General features: G+C 42.9%; 2 protein-coding genes across 2 annotated transcripts in view; one reads left to right on the top strand and one right to left on the bottom strand.

The window, feature by feature from the left end:
• The window catches only part of hibch (3-hydroxyisobutyryl-CoA hydrolase), a 20,352-nt gene extending 6,603 nt beyond the window's left edge, over window positions 1–13,749 (bottom strand). Inside the window, exons 1-7 of the mRNA XM_077002329.1 lie at window positions 13,545–13,749; window positions 13,385–13,427; window positions 13,127–13,258; window positions 12,478–12,562; window positions 12,172–12,252; window positions 11,541–11,593; window positions 3,642–3,720 (exon numbers count right to left, since the gene is read on the bottom strand). Of these exons, the coding sequence (XP_076858444.1) occupies window positions 3,642–3,720; window positions 11,541–11,593; window positions 12,172–12,252; window positions 12,478–12,562; window positions 13,127–13,258; window positions 13,385–13,427; window positions 13,545–13,576 (505 nt within the window). The 5' untranslated portion in view covers window positions 13,577–13,749. The remainder of the gene's footprint in view (window positions 1–3,641; window positions 3,721–11,540; window positions 11,594–12,171; window positions 12,253–12,477; window positions 12,563–13,126; window positions 13,259–13,384; window positions 13,428–13,544) is intronic.
• Window positions 13,704–20,458, top strand: pofut2 (protein O-fucosyltransferase 2). The gene is given in 10 exon segments (XM_077002328.1): window positions 13,704–14,102; window positions 14,781–15,031; window positions 15,222–15,366; window positions 15,544–15,654; window positions 15,943–16,009; window positions 16,231–16,356; window positions 17,211–17,391; window positions 18,082–18,205; window positions 19,067–19,139; window positions 19,141–20,458. Coding segments are annotated over 10 exon segments (1,344 nt in total). The 5' UTR covers window positions 13,704–13,917; the 3' UTR covers window positions 19,222–20,458.

Raw genomic sequence — 20,458 nt, 5'->3', positions numbered from 1 at the left:
CTGCTTGGCCAAGAACACTGCAAGGCCTTATAATTGTATATGTGTGTGTGTGTGTATGATATCAGAACCCAACTGTAGCTGTGTGGGGGGTGTGGAGCAGCAGATGGGTGAAGTACAGCACATTCATCATACTCAATGTGATTTCCACTGCATCAAGGTTACAGAGATTAGAGAGAGATTTGAATAAGCATTACTGGAGTGGTTAGGAATTGTAGGAAAGTGGGAACATTTTGGTACGTTACAGGAACATGTTATCAAAAATGTTTCAGCTTAGAATCAGCTTAGTTTAAAATCACTTTAGCTTTTTTCCAACAAAATGACAGAGCAATCAAAATTATATGACTTTGATCCAACAAGAGGCCAATTACATTTGTATAAATTTTTGATGAAAACGACTCCGCTGGGATTACCATACAAACTCAAGTGTTTCTGCGTTTATACTGGGACTACTCTACTGCACACCCATTACAACCACTGGGGAGGTATCAGGGTGTATGAATAATACAGTAGGGCCTCTACAGCTCTCTGAGTGGCTCCAGAAATCACGACAATCACGAGTTGCTTAAAGAACAGGGTCGTTAAAAAGTCAGAGGGGCCTGTACTTTCCCTGTCTGTCCACAGAGCAAGACGGCGCACACCTGTCACCAGACAGGGCAGCTCTGCTGACACCTGCACGGGCGTTAGTTTGGACTTCACCCAAACGCGGTTACAATGAGCAAACAATAAATGATGCAACTGGCCATCATTCAAAGCAGATTTGCATTTAGATTGTAGTTAGTGTTAGTCAACGATCTCGCTCTGGGACCCACTTGCACACAAGAGCACTCAGCTGCAGCTCACCAATGGTCAGAAATGTCACGGACGCAGATCCTGGATGAACGAAAAGAGATGACTCTTCTTCCTGTACGTGGTAGGGATGTGTCAAGAGCCAGCATAGCTAGCATTACTGTCCACACGCTGGTTTGTGCAGCACTGAGGGTGTGGGGCCCATTTCAAACGAGCGACCCATCCCGCACCACTCACAAACCTGTGTCTTGCACACAGCATAGCAGCACAGAGCTCCCAAACGCCTACATTGGACGGCTTACTTCTTTATGAATTAATTGAAATTAAGTCAATATAAACATTACACTACAAACATGAAATTACATTATTAAAGCAGAAACTTTAACCAGACCATTGCAACATTGGTCAATGACAGACCAAAAGAAAATCCCCAACACTTGGAGTCCTTAGTCCTGGCGTAATCCATGCTGCATGGCACAAGCTCTAACCAAACATTAAAATTCCTCTGCTAAAATGAACTGCTCATGACTGCTGTTCAATATTATGATAAATAAATTAGGACATTTTAGTAATCAAAATGTCTAGATGCATTTTTTATTGCAGTAATGTGCATAAATACATTTAGGTGACATTATATTGATTTCTTATATTAGTTTGGTAATAATACTGTAGCTATTTTAGAAGTAGGGAAAAGGCAGACCCAAGATACATTTCTGCATATTGGTTAACAATCAGTCCAGACTATAATGTAAAGACTAGACACCATCTGTTTGATTCCTGTGGTTTATACACTGCAGCATTCAGCACCTGTGATGTCTGTCACAAAACCAAACCACCTGAAGGGTGTATCTGAAAAGAAGAGTATTTTGAGTACTGTCATACCAACGGTACCATCATACTATTAACCAGGACAACGGTACAGTGCAATGAAGCATTATGCCTGGTTAAACACAGCTCAGTGCCAGGCAACGCGGAGGGTTGTGGACTGTGGGTTTCACGTAACGGACACCAGTCAAAAGGTCGCAAAGTGTAAACACGTGGGGGTGGGGAGGCTGCGATTTGATTGGTTGGGAACGCGTGCTGATAGAGCCCCGCCTCCCACACTTTTGGACGGTGGATTGATTGGCTACGCAGCATGTGCATTCCTTGCACAGGCCAGAGGAGTGAGGGGTGGGGTGACCAAGCCCCCCTACCCCACCCCTCTACTGCCCCCAGGGTGCAAGAGTTTCCACATAAAATCTGGAGTGAGACAAACAGCGCCACCTGGGATGAGAAAGGGGTGGAGGGAGTGCTCAACGTGAGGAGTCACTCTTCTGAAGGAGAGTGAAACCCCAGACGGCATTAAAGCCATCGCACAGCTGAAGTGGAGACAATCGCTGGTCTTTACTCTGGGATTGAGGTCCAGTCAGGCTTCATGATTACAGAGTTAGTTTGGCTTAATCAGTTGGTTAATGAGCAGGGGTGTAAAGTATTGTTTTTACTGAAGCACATTCAAGTTAAAATGAAACAGTGACTAGGAGGGAAAGTACAGAATATCAGATTTCATTTAATGGTTCTCACCTACATTCTAGATGTGCCATAAAGGAATTGCAACATTTATTGTAATCCTGATTCATGTTGGAATATAAAGAAGAGGCCAACCACTAATGAACTTACAGCTGTCATGACTATTTGCAAACCCTGTGAAATTAATTACTAAAGTGGGATGCACAGATCTCCCCAGCTGCCAGGGTTCTTCAGTGGATCTCCCAGGGTTCTTCAATGGATCTCCCAGGGTTCTTCAGTGGTCTGCTAGACCTCTGTAGCTGCCATCTTCAGCTCCTCCTTTCTGTTTGAGTTTGGGGGTTTTGCCTTCAGCGTGGTCTCCCGTTCAGTGCAATGCATGCTGCCTGCTGCGTTGTTCAGCGGTACGTGTCGGAGCACTGCTCTGGCGTAAGGTATCAGTCTGAAGCGTACGTGGTTAGATCAGAGCCGTCCACAGTCTTCTGTGAGCTGCACGATTTCTGCCGCTGTTAGAGGCAGTGACATCATCAGCTTTACACTTTAGTGAGTCAGTTCCACCGACAACTACATATGCCTTTATCACAGAACTGTAAATGCCAACTTCCTAGACCTAAAGCCTAAATCCAATTGAATGGCTAATAGTGATTCCCTACTGGTGCTACAATTTAGACTAGCCTTAATCTACATCTGAAAAAAGCAGGAGACATAGCACCAGGATAATGGCAAAGCTAAGATAAACTATGACATAAAGAAGGTTATAATTGTTATTTCAATTATTGCTTAGATTAATTGTTATTAAAATTTTATCTGACACCAATGGTGACAGATTCTGGAGTTACATGGTAATCGTAGGATACCGCTCTTCACTGGTCTGGGACCTGTTACATGGTAAGCGTAGGACACCGCTCTTCACTGGTCTGGGACCTGTTACATGGTAAGCGTAGGATACCGCTCTTCACTGGTCTGGGACCTGTTACATGGTAAGCGTAGGATACCGCTCTTCACTGGTCTGGGACCTGTTACATGGTAAGCGTAGGACACCGCTCTTCACTGATCTGGGACCTGTGTACTCACTTTCTAGCCAAGCACAGAGGCTGCTGGACCACAGAACTGTGGGAGATCCTGCCAAGTTCTGCAGAATCAGAGATGTCAGCATGAAAGCACCTGCCGCTGTCCAAATGTGCAGAAACTCCCGCTATTGCAGCACTGCCATTTGAGTTATTTAAAGTGTGCATGGGGAACCCTGCAGTTGAACTGTGATCTCACGTTATGGGTTATAACGTATGGATGCGGTCTGGATTATTGAGTTATTAACACGCAATTTGGGAAAATGGCACTTTTAGGCAACTTACCGATGGCGGTCTCTGGCATAGCAAACAGGGTCTTTTCTGTAGCCACACGGAACCGCCCATGAACAGAGAGGCCAACTCCCTGGAGAAAGAGAGAGAGAGAGGAAGGGAGAGAGAGAGAGAGAGAGAGAGAGAGAGAGAGAGAGAGAGAGAGAGAGAGAGAGAGAGAGAGAGAGAGAGAGAGAGAGAGAGAGAGAGTGTCAATGATAGAGGCCGGAGCAGAAGCAGCAGATGGAGAAGTGGAGAGTGCAGACGTGGTGATGAGAGCCTGTCCCTCCCTGAAGAGGGTGATGTGATCAGGATCATCTCTTCAGCCAGGTGGAATGGATGCTGGGGCTGTTTGGGTCAGGGGATGGGTCCAGGTCTTGTAGGACCTGGGATTGGGGCCCGGTTGGGGATGCTGCCTTCTGCAGAGAGCGTGTGTGTGTATGTGTGTGTGTGTGTGTGTGTGTGTGTGTGTGTGTGTGTGTGTGTGTGTGTCCGGTCCTCCACAGCAGGTTGCCACATGAGCAGATGATCGAGAGGAATTTGAGAATGTTTACAAGAAAGAATGTAAGGTTAACGAGAAAGAACCCCCTCCCGCAGGTGCACGCAGTACAACCGTCTAGCTTCACAGAGGAAACCCTGCATCCCCATCAATGATGTTGCCATAGTAACATGCGGGCACATACAAGGCTCAGCGATCCGGTTGTGAGCTATCGTCGGGTCGGGTTGGCGGGGGAAAATGAAGACAGGAGGAGTGAATGAAGGCTACCATGGTGACGTGGGGACAATCTCTGCTTCCGGTATGCCAGCCCCTTGACCATGTTCCCGCTGGTAGTGTAGGCTCCGTGAGACCACAGCGTAAGAAGGACAAGGAAGGACACACCCTACTTCACATGTACCAGGACTGGCTCATGTTTTTAGAAGCATCCTAACCACCTCCCTGACAATAATAAATAAACTTAGCCAAAAGGGAAATTAAATGAGACACACACACACACACACACACACACACACACACACACACACACACACACACACACACACACACACACACACACACACACACACACACACAATGAGATTAATTCCCTGTGACAGTTAGGGCAGCAACACCATCTCCTCTGTGTTAAACCACAAGACTGCTACAGTGGGCTCCTGCACATTCACAAAGACATGGGTGGCGCTGTATGGGTCCATTAGTGAAACAACCCCGGGGGAAGATACTTGCAGCAGGTCGTCTCATTACAGCAGGGGGCAAGTCTGCTGCTCCGGCAGACCAGGGGAAAGTCAGGACACCAGGTCCCTCCCCTCCATCGCAGGTGCTGCCCATAAACGTGAGCAGGCAAGCACATGAACCTTACTGCTGCTCAAAAGGCCCAAAAGTGCTGAGCAACAGTGATTCCTGCATGAAAAAGAAACCACAAAAAATACTGCCTAATTACAACTCCTGTCTAAAAAAAACAGACTCTAAAAACCCTTGGATGTGAACTGATAAAAAAAAACAAAAAACAGAGTCTCAAAGGAGGAAGAGAAATATACCGGACATTTCTCAAGCAAAGTCTCATCCCTGTTATGGGCCAATTGGCATAATTGAGCTGTTACACCTGAATATGACAGAGAACATTACCTGTGCGGTCTGTGCAGAATAACAGCAGTTACGAGCACTTTTAAATAACCACACAGAGACAGCAGTTATTAAGAACCCAGGACCAATCACACACAGCCACACTCAGAGGCAGCCAATGAAACAAGTGAGGGCCTGTGAAACCTTTATTGAAGAAGTAGAGGGCAAAACTGCAGTAAAGAATGAACCTTCTACTCTCATGTTCATTCATGGCTGGGTTTACTCCTAAATCAAATCCCATGAAGGACAGAATCATGCACTCAAATGAATTGTGAGGTATACTGGGGTCACTGAATCACCTGCTCTATCTGCGTGGTCTCCAATCCTGCTCTAGGGCATCTAACACATCAGAGTGTTCAGTACCGTTCTGTTTTCAACACATCACACTGGATCCAATTAATTATTGCCTTCAGTTCAAGATTCGGTGGATTAAGTGGTTCGGAGATTAAAGGTAGATGTCCAGGATGATGGTTGGTGACCACTCCTCTACTGTATACCAAGCTGGGTTAGATGCACCCCTTGCCGACAGCCATGGTGAACAGGAGTTTAAATGCGTGGGCAAAACCCAGCTGATGGATCACGTCAAACTCGAAACACGAATTGATTCTGCTGAAGGCTTCAGAGTTGGCTTTGCAGCTAAAGTACAGCTCCCTGCATGAGCTGAATTAGGTGAAAAGGTCTCCTGTGCTGCACAGCAGATGTACATCTACGTAGTGCTGAAGCTGTTGCAACAGTGCTGGACATCTTAACTAATGAAAAAGCAGGCCCATTCTGGCAAGTCCCTGAGTTTCTCAAACGGTACAAAAGGACACAGCATTCTACATTGTTTTCTTCTTGCAGGTCTCTCTTGTTGTGAGAAATGCCTTTGCATCCTGCCAACACATTTCGAACATCTGACGGCCTTATTAATTCTCAGAGTTTTTTGGCACCAGCTGCAGAGGGAAGCTCGGCGTGCATGGCCAGACCAACACAGCATGATGGAAAATACCACCCAGCAAGAGGCAGATTCTTATCGGGGAGTCCGAGGTGGAAAGTAAATTCTCTTAAAAATATGTTAAGGGCAGTCACATCTGATAACTATTTGTAGCCCGTGCATTCAGAAGGATTTCATCACGAAGAGGAAATTTCTTCAAAAATGGCAGGATTTAGAGTTCTGTCGAATGAAGTAAAGCAAGCAGACTTCTTGTCCATGTAAGCCAAGAATTTCATTGTTAATCATCAACCTTCCCAAAAAATTATAGCTGCAGGTTTTTGGAACTTTGCAAAAGAAAAGCATCTCTCATTTCTGAACCCACAATAAATATATAGGCAAGCAACATTTCAAGTGGTCCAGAATCTCAGCCAAACTACCATCTTACCAAGCAGACCCAAGTTACCATTCACTGTATTTTACCAAAACTTAGTCTTAATCCTCATGGGTTTTCCAATTACAGGACAATTATGAATCTGACCTTTATCTCCAAAGTACTAGAAAAAGCATTTTCTTTGCGATTATGCACCTTTTTGCAGAAAAACCATGCCTATGAACTATTACAGTCTGAATTTAGACCATATCTGTGCACTGAAATTGCACAAATAGTAATATCTCTTTGTAATTTGAGTCTTGGTCCTACCAAGGTTTCTTCCTGGGCAGAACATCCCTTGACACTGTTGCATTCAGCTCATTAGGGATATGAACTCGTACGTTCGTAAAGCTGTAAAAGGTGCTACATAAATAAACTTGACTTTGACTGTGACCGTTTGAGACAAACCTCCTGTTTGCTGCATATTTTACTGCATGCAAATTCTTTTTTCCACTTTGGGTTGACACCACGTAACTGTATTGAAACAGCTGCAGAATGAGAGACAGCAGCATGCGTTTGTCATTTCAAATTACTGAAACTTTACACCACCTCCTTTATGGTTTTGTTCGCTAATTACAATTCATCATATATACTTCCTGTTGCGTCGCGACTGAGCCCGCATGGATGCATGCATCATGTGCCAAAAGCCATAAGACACAGTGACGTGAACTCACTCACACACTGTCCAAATATTACATAAAATCACAAACACACAAATTAGCCCTGGAGCCTCATTTCTTTGTACCAAACATCATATCAGCACCACAAACACACACTCATGCACAAAAATCCAGAAATCCACAAGAATTCCATCAAAAGTGCCAGTAACTACATTCCAGAAAGTCCTTGTTCTTAAAGGGAGAAAAGCTTTGGACATTACATCTGCCCATCTGATTATTTTAGTTATCAATGCTTCATGTTGAAATGATGGGGGTCGTCAGAGCTACAGGTCATCCAGACAACCACAATACACCTTTAACAAGACACCATCAAAACCTTTGCTCTAATATAATGGGGTTTGGGTCTTCAATGTGCTTCAAATCTCTGTCCATCAGTCTTTTGGCCCATAAAGTGCCCAAATTCTGTGACATCATGATTTTTTCCTCCATTCTCGGGCCAGAAGACCATCTTACCAATGTGAGAAGTATGCACTGGGAGGAGGTCATGCGCTATGTGTCTGAGCAGCTCAACAGACATGCCAAAGAGATCAAAAGGAAGCCTCCAAGACCCCCCCTGCTAACACTCCAACAGTCTGCTGTTTGATCTGGTGCCTCCGCCGAGTGATGTTGAGCATTCCTGATATTCTTCCACGAGTGAAACTTAGAACAGACCATTAAGGAAATTCCTGCTGCCTTTATGATTTAGTGTATGTCAAATGAAGTCATGCAATTTACATTTTGTAATGCCAGTGTCGTCCAATGAGCTTTTGGGAAAAATAAAGCACACCAAACCTAAGAGAGTGTGATTTAGATATTGCACATGGGGACAGAATGTGCATGTTCTAGAGTGGATGTGTGTCGACGTGCAGAAGATTCAGCCTTCGCTCTGCAGAGGCCTGGCTGCATGCACACTCTTTCACATCGCTCACGCCTGCATGTAATACCCAACCATTGGAGGGCGCTGTTACCTAGTCTTCTGTCAGTTGAGCTCTTTTCCCCTTTGCTTAAAACATGTCTGCTTCCAAGTCGGCACAGTCAGCTGAGAGGAGCCAAGCTATCGGCCCGAGCCAAGCCATCCTCACCCCAGCCTGACCAGGAAGATCAGAGTCTGGTGCCTACTTGACCCAGACTAGCTAACCCCACGTAGCCCGTGTCCAACACAGCCCAGTGCTGGTTGCTCGTGAGGATCATCAGCATGGGGTTTAGGCGGAGCATCAGTCCAAGACAAGCTGCGTAGCAGCATACCTCTGCCATCATGGATCAGTCATCCCTCTCATCAGATAACACAGGCTATAAAAACACGGTTTGCTTTGCCAGGGACAGGACTGCTGTCTCTCCTTAGCTGGAGCTGGAATCAGGGTGGGCTGGGCTTAAGATGACACTGATTTACTGTTAACCCCCTGATTGTTTATGTGTGTTGCAATAATTACTTTTGTTGCCTTATATGGTTTTTGTTTTAGTATGTACTGTGCATAATGCTTGTTCTCATGTACAAAACAAAAATATTGATAAAAAAATGGAGTTGGAATGTAATTTGTTCAAATTCTGCATAAAACTGAGATTGGAAGGGGTGTGTGTGTGTGTGTGAGTGGTGGGGGTGTTGGAGGGAGGAGAAGAAAACAGGCAGCAACATGTCCTGCTGATGTCATAAGGAATTCTGACCAATCAGAGGAAATGGAACATTTAACCCTTATATGGTCCAAGGGTCTGTGGGACCCATTTTTAAAAAATCAGCTTAAAAAAATTCTACAATTTTTTTTTTTTTCAAACTGAGATTCATTGGTCCTTGGCTCATTTTCTGTGAGCAACATAAATCAGAAAATATTTTCAATGACCACCCCCCCGTACCCCCCCCTTCACATTTGTATTACATACAGGGTCCAGGGTCCACTGGGCCCTGGGCTAGTCAAAGTGGGCAATCAACATTGGGTTGGGTAGTTGATAGTCGTCTGTATGACTTTAAAGGATATACAAACAAAGGACAGAGGAGTTTGGCATGCAAAGGTGAGCAACCATCAACACTTTTGATGGTTGTCACATCAGGGGTTGATTGCATATTGTCAGACAGCAGACGAAGAATCTCTATAGAGACAAAGGGGTGAGATCTGAAAGAAGCATCTTTTCTCTCAGCCCTCATTATCCCTCCCTCCTCTCTGGACCTGTGTGTGTGTGTGTGTGTGTGTGTGTGTGTGTGTGTCTATGTGTGTGTGAGTGTGTGTTTCATCCAATCATGGGGACATGATGCTATAAATGCTAAAAATGCTATAAAAGATGGCAAAGCGATTCTCGGTTCAGACTGCCTTACAGCTGCTATTGGAAGAGACAGAGGATTTTGATGGTGATTCAGAAGAAGAAATTTCAGGATCACATTTCTGAAATATCAGAGTCTGATAGTGATAATGAAAAGGAGGATGAGCAGCAGCCAGCTCCGTTAGCACCAGCCCGTCAGCAGCTAGCCATAGGACCAGCCTGTCAGCCAGCATGATTTATGATTCATTTCCTTATTGTGTTACATTTTAATAAAAAAGTAACTAATAAATAAATGAGAGCAAACTAATTTAACATATGTATTGTTTATTTTACTTGCAATTGGGCTAAATCTGCTGATTATTTTAACAAAAAATGCAATGGGTCCCTCACGCCCAGCTGGACCCCAAGAAGGTAGACCACGCCCGGATCTCATCAGGGTTAATTCATAACATTCTGAGATGTTTGAATGAAAAAGCTCAATGATGCCCCCTATTGGATCTACATGGTCTAGGCCGGAAATGTGTAAAACATGGCACAAAACAGAAACCACAAGCCTAAACATAAACAAGATCACAGAGGTTTAAATGTTACACTAAGTATGAACCAAGTATTACATTAAGTATGAATTACACTTCTACATCTGCAACTTGATTACCACAGATGGAAGTTAAAACCAATCAGCAGCTTCCATAATCCACTAAATAAATTGTGCTGGTATAGCATGTATGTAGAGATAAATCTTCTTAGACGACAGATTAAACTCAGATGGCAGATTACTTCCTAAAATGTTACTACTTTTTAAATAGGAAAAATTGTGGACATCCATAATGTCTTTAGCAGATAACAAAACTGAAGAATCATAACTGATGTCCACATTAATGTCTTGGTGAGTTTTATATTATAGGACAAAGCAAGCCATTCACATAAGATGTCGGAGCATTCTCTATAATTTCTCTGACATTTAAGCCAAGGGATTAGAAAACCACTCGAGTCCAGTCACTAATCCTGCTTTAGGCCAGCCTGGAATTATAAAATGTGCACTAGCTGCCATCTGAAGGCGGAAAAGTAGTATAACACAAAATCTAATGTTTACATACATTTATCATACATAAACCTAACACATTTATTAGGAGACTGCTACACTCATGAAAGTAGGGCAGTTTAGACTCAGACTTGAGCTACGTTGCTGTTCCTTAAGCTGGCTTTGTGATGGCACCCCTGTTCCAACTTTTCATGTTCCTTCCTTCAGATGTTTCCATCAACTAGTACACCTGCCACATGTCTTACCACTGCTGTTATCGACTGTCCTAGCAACAAACACGATGTCTGATTGATTCACCACAACTAGGGGCAAGGTTGTGTAGCAAGGAATATGTGTGTGTGTATGTGTGTGTGTGTACAGTACAGGCCAAAAGTTTGGACACACCTTCTCATTCAATGCGTTTTAAATTTACATTGTAGAGTCTCACTGAAAGCATCAAAACTATGAATGAATACATGTGGAGTTGTGTACTTAACAAAAAAAAAAAACATGTTTTATATTCTAGTTTCTTCAAAATAGCCACCCTTTGCTCTGATTACTGCTTTGTACACTCTTGGCAATCTCTCAATGAGCTTCCACTAATTAACCCTGATAAGGCACACCTGAAACCCATTTCAGGTGACGACCTCACTGAGAGAGTTCCAAGAGTGTGCAATGCAGTAATCAGAACAAAGGGTGGCTATTTGTTCCAAACTAAAATAAAGCGTGTTTTCAGTTATTTCACCTTTTTTTAATGAAGTACATAACTCCACATGTATTCATTCATAGTTTTGATGCCTTCAGTGAATCTACAATGTAGATTGTAATGGAATAAATAGTAATGGAAATAAAGAAAGTGCACTGAATGAGAAGGTGTGTCCAAACTTTTGGCCTGTAGTGTATGTGTAAGATAAAGTAACATGGGACATGAGATTACACATGACACCATAGATAGCAACATAGTCCAACATTATGTTAACAGAACATATACAAAAAGTACAAAAAATATAATATACTTACACCTCCCATAGTAATTCCATCAATGAGAGCCACATAAGGTTTCTTATAAGTACCTAAAATCAAAAACGTAGATTAAACTGTGATTTACAGAGTGCCATACACCTGTGAGCAAATATTCTGAGGAGAAAGTGCTACATTATAAAAAGCTAACTTCTATTTTAATTAATAAATAATTCACTTTCTGGTCCTTCTCATTTATACTTTCTATCATTAATAACACAAACAGCTGTGAACATGTTGCTTCCTTTATTATTTATCATATTTATCATATTGACCTACGTTGTATTTATTTCTTATGTTACTGCTGCTCTGTGTGCCCCTCAATTGCCCCCCGGGATGAATAAAGTTTTCTGAATCTGAAACACTGCACTGCACTGCTACAACTAAATGAGCTGTTTCTATGGAATACAGCAGCACATTTTCCCGGGTCATTAAGCACATTTTTGGTTGAATAGCAAAATGAAATGAAACACATTCACATTATTATACCCTTATTACTTTTTTTTTGTGTGACATCACATTGACAGCTCTGGATGTATATTTGTAGCCCCTCTCTGCATCGTCATGTGCTCCTATACACTGAAAATGCAAACGCCGCCCATGACAAGGACCACAGAATACAAGAACATACCTATGGTGTTGTTCAGAATATACTCCTCACGGAAGAAGTCTTGAGCTAAGGGGGCACCGGCTTTCCCAGCATCTGTGACGGCTGGAAACAAAGACTCCATTCAGTGGAGGCAGCAACACTAAACAAACACCTGAACTGCTCTATGACGTCAAGAGAAATAACCAGGAGCTAAATAGTAATAGTAATAATAATAATAATACATCATATTAGGAGCTGAACAAGTCCCCATGAGATGATTAGGGGTCCTCAGTCTTATAAATTCAGGCATTTATTTGGAACTTGAGCACTGATCGTAAACAGATTTACCCCTTATATCCCCTCCAGCGCAGAAAGCCTTTCCTCCCACACCTTTTATGATTACAATATCCGTCTCCGAATCTTCCTCCCACCTCTACACAAAAACAAAACCAAAACATAAAGTACTCACTTTTTAAAAATGCATTCAAATAATTAAATATAAAAATTCTTGATTTGTTCCAGAATAATTTTATATCAAAATTGTTGCTTTTTTCAGAATTTAAAGCATAGATGAACTGTGTGTTCTGACCACTGTACCGGTAAAGTCCTTGAGCAGTGGTTTGTTTACTAAAACATAATGCTGTTGAAGCTATGTTTATACACTCATGGTAGAAAGTTCCAGAAAGAAAGAGAATTTAAGCAATTTAAAGATGGGTAGCCTACAGGTTTGGAAAACTAAGTAATGATAACTTGTTGTGAACATATATCATCTGCTTCAACCTGTACAATAATTGTTTTTATGGGCACTTACAGCAAAAAAACCCCCTACTTTCATTTCATGACTAAAGCTATATAAATTGTCTTTTGCAAGTGCGTATAATGTAGAAGAATGTAACATAACACCAAGGAATGTTACATTTGAGGTACAAGTATTGTTCCTTAATTTCCAATGTAATATCTGAGAACCTGGGTAAAGGTGGTAAAGGTGTTTCTTCACCTTAAGCTGAGGGTAGATGTGTCGAATCATGTTTAGGTTCAGCGCGTTAAGGGCTTTGGGTCTGTTCAGTGTGATCACGCCTGCGTTCCTCACTCTCTCCAACAGAACCTCGGCGCCTGCGGTTCCAGACATCTGACCAGGTGTACAGAAAACACAGTGCCACTTAACACACACATGCACGCACACAGCCCGATCCCACTCTCTCTGCAGACACAACTCGGTCCACGATGTGGGTTTTGTATACAGACACAGGCTTACCATGTGTGCGTGTATTCTGTGCAGCCTGCAGACGGACCTCAGGCTAAACGAGACAAGAGCAGCGGACATTACTTTGGCTGTCGCGTCTTAACCGAATGGACGAACGAGTGTCAGGAGACACAAGTAGGAAGTAGGAAGACGTCATCGGGAGATAACTTACGTCAGCGCCGATTTAATAAGGGTTAACGACATCGCTGTCCGCAGCGGTAGCCGGTGTCCTCCGGGCAGCGGAAGCGTCCAGCGGGGTTTCCTCCTTAATGACGTCACGGCGAGCCGTGTCTGACGTGGTGGCTGTTGTCGACACTGCCGTCTACAGGCGATTAGCGGCACGGTTTTCACTTCCTCGAGGTTACGACAAGGGCTGTGTTTTATTATCAAACGCGTAGGTTTGATACGGCGCGTTGAAAGAGAGCCCAAAAATGAAATTTCACGAATTCAACGCGGAAACCGGACGCTAAAAATGTAAAGCGGGATGTTGTTGCCTGGTAACCATAAACGCGTTGCTCTTTCCGGAAGTGCGTGGCCGTAAGGACATGGCGCGACTGAGGAACACGTCGGTGTCTGTGTTGCCTCTGCATGTATGTTATTTTTATGTTGTATTGTTGGCAGTTGTCTTCACATATGAATTTTGTTCTGGTTCAGAGCAAGCAAATCAAAATGCATTTCGTGCTGGACATTCGGTATCATCACCGGTTGCAGCAACAGCGCGAGATGTACGGTAGGTACAGCTTCATAGATATTGTACATTTCGGCTAATTTTGCCGGAAAAGTTTTAAATGACAATATTTCTGGACATCTTCAGTGTGACTCTGGGAAACAACTAGCACATTATGTTCAATCTGTAAATCAAATCAAATCAAATATATTTGTATAGCGCTTTTCACAACACATGTTGTCAGAAAGCGATTTACAGAATTGACAAGGTTAACAATACTATGGGTCCAAATCCCTAATGAGCAAGCCAAAGGCGACAGTGCCGAGGAAAAACTCCCTATGATGGTGGGGAATAGGAAGAAACCTTGGGAGGACCAAGACTCAAAAGGGAACCCATCCTCCATTGGGCGGCCCGTTAACACACAAATTACACAAAAACAAATCATACAGACGAATACACAAGTCACAAACAAATCACACAATCAGGCTAAGTATAAGGTAACTAGAATGAAAGTTCTAAGTGTTAAAGTCTATGGCTAGCAATAAAGCTTCCAACCTGTTTACTCCTGATTCTGAAATTATCTGGCTATTTTGCTAGAGAGGACATTGGCTTACTCTCCATGAAACGTTAACCTGTGTATTTATTTACCGACTTTAAGTGCACCCGAGGAGTACACTGATCCGGCTGAGTCTCCTATGATTATTGCGGAGTGACTGTTGGTGCCACACTTTCATTTTGTAGCTACCTGCTTTATGACGTCAATCCTCCCGAGGGTTTCAACCTGCGGCGTGACGTGTACATCCGCATGGCGTCCTTGGTGAAGACCCTGAGGAAACAGGGGGACTGGGTTCTGGTCTTGCCCCCCTGGGGCCGCATGTACCACTGGCAGAGTCCCGACGTTGACCAAGTGCGCATCCCTTGGGGTGCCTTCTTCAGTGTGACCAGCCTGCAGGCCAACGTGCCCGTCCTTGAATATGAGGAGTTTATTGCAGGTAAGATCATGTTTGTCGCATTTTGCCACAATCTCAAAAAGACAATATTTGTCACTTAATTCCTTCCCAGAACAATAAGATTAAAATCTTGGCCCCATTGCTCATGTACAGTTTCATTTTGTAAACCGCTGATGGTGATCTTTCTTGCTGTGTGTGTATGTCTGTGCTGTGTATGAACGTGTGGCTCTAGAATCTGGTGGGCCCTTCATTGACCAGGTGCTGGTGTTGCAGAACTACGCCGAGGGCTGGAATGATGGGGGATGGGAGGAGAAGGTTGACGAACGTCCCTGTATCGATCGGCTCATGTACACAAAAGACAAGCAGGGCTACTACAGGTACCGGCAGAGACACGGAACCCCAGTGTTAAGTTTGACCTCTGTTTACATTTTACTCATAGAAATGTTGTTATTATTGGTAATTATAGAAAGTTGGACAACCGGTTGGACAATATTTGCTAAATGTAAATAAAGCTTCTCAAGTAATCTCTTTGGATCCTTTTTTGCTCTCTATAGAGGCTGGTTTTGGGGTTATGAGGAGACCCGTGCTGTTAATGTAACCTGCCTGTCTGCTCAGGGACACGCCTCCATCTTGGCGCCTTTCTTACAGAAAAACATCACAGCTACGTAAGTCACAAAAAGACACGCCAGCACTATATTAATGGTGTATGCAAACTGTAGCCAATTTTGGACCTTAAAGTGTTAGTGCTGGTGCCAAATGACCCTGTCTGGTTCTGATCGAAGAAGTTCACAATTGGAGTGTTTTCTGTTGTTGTCAGATTTGTTTGAATATGTACTGATTTCTAAAGCACTGTGTTGACGTATAGAGTGACGTGCATCAGATAGCAGGTTGCGTTCCTTCATGTCTACTTTCCTGAATTCCTGAAACACGCATGTGCTGTGGTCTCTCCACAGCTCCGTGATGCTGGACAGGGCGGAGACTGTCCTTCATGACCATTATGCTGGTAAAGACTACTGGGATGTAAGTTCAGAACTGGACAAATTCATTTAAGACTGGCTTGCAAACAGTATGTTTGACGCGACGTTAGGTACTTCATTATTTAATACTCTTAAAGTTCACTCCCACTCCGTACATACGTACCTACATATGTACATGCAGAGAGAGGGAGTGAGGGAGCAGCACGACTCTGTCCAACCACTAACGGGCTTTTTAACGGCTGCCGTCATGGCCGTCTCCCACAGACACGGCGCAGCATGGTCTTCGCCAAGCACTTGCGCATCGTGGCCGACCAGTTCAGAGCCAAATTCCTGAACTCCACAGACGAGCAGGACAGCACCCCGTTCAGCGAGGACTGGACACGTATGAGGGTGAGCGTGGACACTCGTCTCAGGGGCGGGGGGAAGTGGTGACTCGGGTTCAGTTCTTCCTCACCACACCATCAGGCATGTGATTTGTAGTGAGTGCTACTAGAGCAGTACTGTGACGCGTCTGAGAAGTGTTGTTTCCTTGATTTCATTTGTATGCAAGTAGTTCAGTATCAGGTTTTCAGGCTCGAGTAGAAATCAAATGGGTTGTGACCATGTTCCATGGTATGAAATATACAGACTGTGAAATTAAACAAGGATAAAGACCACTTGGACAAAGCTGTAATTGCTGTTATGGATGAATGACAACGGGTTCAGCCTCCAAATGACAGATCTAACTTTTAAAAAGAAATATTAATAATGCAAACAAAAACAGCAGTAGCGATTGTATTGATGCATCTGAAATGCCACGCAGTGTTTTGCATTTTGTGCAAATCAATTAAACCCGAAAACAAGTGCCATTTCAGAAATATTTATATAAACCAAATGAAATAAAGTGGATAGTAAGAAAAGTAAAATGTTAATCTAAAAGTGACTTTAAAAACAAGCAAAATGCTGTCATCATGTAAATAATTAAAGACTGGTAAACAACTAGGCGGTGAAAAAATTTAATAATGTTTAAAAGTAAAAAAGAAAAAAAAAAGGTTTACGGCTGTGTTAAAACTGGTGGCTATAATGGTGCCTGGTGGCTTTTGGGTTCCAAATCAGTGCAGCGTTCGAAAAGGCTGATTGTTTGCTAAATTTCTTGTTTATGTTTCCTGGCAACAGAGGTGCAAGTTAAATAGCGCTTCACATTCAATCTTTAAGGCAGCCTTTGTGTAGTAGGATCTGACCCCTGATTGACCTCTCTATGGCAGACCAAGCTCGGGAGTGCCATGGGAGGACCATACCTGGGTGTCCACCTGCGTAGAAAGGACTTCATCTGGGGCCATCGGGAGGACGTGCCTAGCCTCAAGGGGGCGGTGAAGAAAATCCGTAGCCTCATGAAGAAGAACAAACTGGAGAAAGTCTTTGTTGCCACTGATGCAGCAGAAGAAGGTACAGCCTCCGTCCAGAAGAGGGCGACAGAGGTAGTTAGGATATGTGAGTTCACTTTTAAAGGTGCATTGGTCAAGATTCAGGAAACACCTCTAGCCATTTAGTGCAACAACACAAACAATGATGATGATTATTATTTTTTTTGCTCTTTCAATCCATTTCTGCTCACAGACACAAAGCACACGTCTAAAATCTGTGGTGTCCAGTGTGTGTGTTCAATGTGTTGATACCTTTGCTAAAATAATGATTTTTAAAAATTATGTCTCGCATTTTTCACATTTTATTTTAATTAATAAGAAAAGGATGGAAACTGACTAATGCACCTTTATTAAGATAAAGCCTCAGTCATCAATGGCGATGCATCCACTCACAGGACTAGCTTTGAATTAAAAGGGACATATCATGGAAAAACTGAAAATCCCCTCATTTTACTGATATAAAGATATTTGAAGTAATACTCTCGTTGTCAGCTTTATATATCTAATTATTCAATCGCATTGCAACAGCTCAAACTGAGCAAGGGAGAGAAAAGTGATTAAGTGACGTTGAACATGGCGTGGTTGGTTGTGCTAGGCAGGCTAGTCTGAGAACTTCAGGAACTGCTGATCTGCTGGGATTTCCACACACAACCATCTCCAGTAATCCAATAATTACACAAACAGTAACTGTTTGTCATATAAATTCTCTCAGAGGTTTCCAAGCTGAAGAAAATATTGCCCGAGATGCTGCGGTATGAGCCGAGCTGGGAAGACCTGGAGCTCCTCAAAGACGGAGGGGTTGCCATCATAGATCAGTGGATCTGTACCCACGCAAGGTATGCTGCCACACCCTCTTCACCCAAGTCACATGCTTCCACAGGTCACATTCTTCCAGCCATTGTATGCCAAACATTACAAAGAGCCATATACACCAGGGCCTCTGATAATCCCTTCCTATTGTGATTCATTCTCTTTATGGCTAAAACTTTTTCATTTATATGCCTTTATATATAGACAACAGAGTTTTGTTTAGTGGTTTCCATCGTGGAAATTTAATGGAAGCTTATCAGATTGATGGTTATCACAGATGTAATTAAAAAGACTGCAAATAATTTTGAATTGTATAAGTTCTGTTTTTAAATGGTGCAAAAGAAAAAAATACTTGATAATAGGTGAGTGAAAACTGGAGAGAGAGAGAGAGAGAGAGAGAGATGGACATAGTTGCTGTTTTTTGTAGCTTGATTTTTTGTAATCTATTAGCAAATGTCACTCAAAAAACTGTCAATCCCCTTAAGAAGTGACATCACTTACTTTCCATGTGAAACTGGAAAAGCTAGCATCTCTGCTAATGAGCAATGTTGACCACACAAATGCTCTTTGTCCCACATGGCTTACTTTGTCATGTGCTGTGAGAACACGGACGTAATTTTGGGGGGGGACCGGGGGGGACATGTCCCCCCCACTTTTTCAAAAGCCGGCTTTGGTCCCCCCCAGTTTTTACGGTTAAAACCAAATATTTAAATAGCGACGAATCTATGCCCCCCCCCCCCCCCCCCCCCCACTTTTGAAATCAAAAATTACGTCCATGTGTGAAAAATACATACCACTTACATAAGTGTAGGTGGTAGTATAGGCATGTTATTATTGTTCTGGAATCCATGCTTTATGTTAATGCCTGTTGCCATGTTGTTCTCTAGGTATTTCATTGGGACCTCAGTTTCAACCTTCTCATTCCGCATTCATGAGGAAAGAGAGATCTTGGGTTTTGACCCCCAAAACCACCTACAACCGCTTCTGTGGTGACTCAGAGAAAGAGTGTGAACAACCTACGCACTGGAAAATAGTGTACTGATCTCTCCAGAGTCGGAGTAGGTGTACATGTAGGTGTACACCGGAGTCGGAGTAGGTGTACATGTCCACGTGGTGGTTTCTGTTTCATTTCAGCAACAAGAGTTAAAAAAGAAAATAATGGATGAGGTTGGATAAATTGCCTGCGTCCACAGATGCGTGGTTGTGTTTCATGCAGTGTTGATTAGGAACACGTTAAGGATGGCGTGCTCTGAATCCTAGTAAACAATTCTTCATGATCCTTGCTAGATCAGACCTGAAATGCTGTTGTGCTCTGTTTACACTGTACAGTGAGAAAACCCCAACACGTACTTCTGTGCGGAGGCAGTCCTATATCAGTTTTCTTTGATCAAGAGTTCCTTAAGTTCAGCGAGTTCAACAGCATTTTTGAACTGCAGTATTTTGCGATCCACACGCCTGTCAGGTGCTATGAAATCAAAGTATTTTTCTGGTGTGTTGAGCAACAACACTTTGTGTCTTGGAACTGTAAAACAGAGCTTCTTGTATAAGACACAAATCACAATGTTGACAGATGCATTTAACAGATTGGCTCATATATACCAGTGTTGTACTTTATACCAGTGAGTGTTTGCTTGTCTTGTTGTGCCCTTTTGAAGTCTATACTGTATTGTTGTTTGGCATTCATTCCATGTGAAGTACATGTATATGTCAAACAGTGCTTTATTTTTTGATGCCACTGAACATAAGGAAACATTTAAAAGTAGAGCAGTCACTAGAGCAGGTGTTTCAGGTAATAGGTAATCTAGGTATTTTCATTGGGACCTCAGGATCAATCTTTTCATTCTGCATTCATGAGGAAAGAAAGATCTTTGGTTTTGATCAGAAAACCACCTACAACCACCTACAATTGCGCCTGTGGTCACGTAGAACAACCTGTTCACTGGAAATATGCAGACGACAGCACCTCTTCACCTAAAGGACTTTAAAATGTACTAGTAGCACAAAGGCAAGGCACACATACTGTCATTCTGACAGCCTTTTGCTATTTTGGCAGTGAGATATTTCTTGTTTTAAGGGTAAAACGATCCATGTCCTTTCACTGCACTTCAGGAAGGCTTGCCGTTATTTCGGAGCAATACTCTTGAGCCAGTTCTTGTTTCTGTCCACACATGTCACAAAGCCTTCATTTACAGTGTTTTTCTAGGGAGTGACTGCTCAGCTTTATGTTACATTTGGAGGAAGTACATTTTTTAAATAATGGATTAAAAAATATTTTTACA

Source organism: Brachyhypopomus gauderio, chromosome 4, assembly GCF_052324685.1.
Source record: "Brachyhypopomus gauderio isolate BG-103 chromosome 4, BGAUD_0.2, whole genome shotgun sequence".
Classification (NCBI taxonomy): Eukaryota; Metazoa; Chordata; class Actinopteri; order Gymnotiformes; family Hypopomidae; genus Brachyhypopomus; species Brachyhypopomus gauderio.
This window is presented reverse-complemented; position numbering and strand designations above follow the sequence as displayed.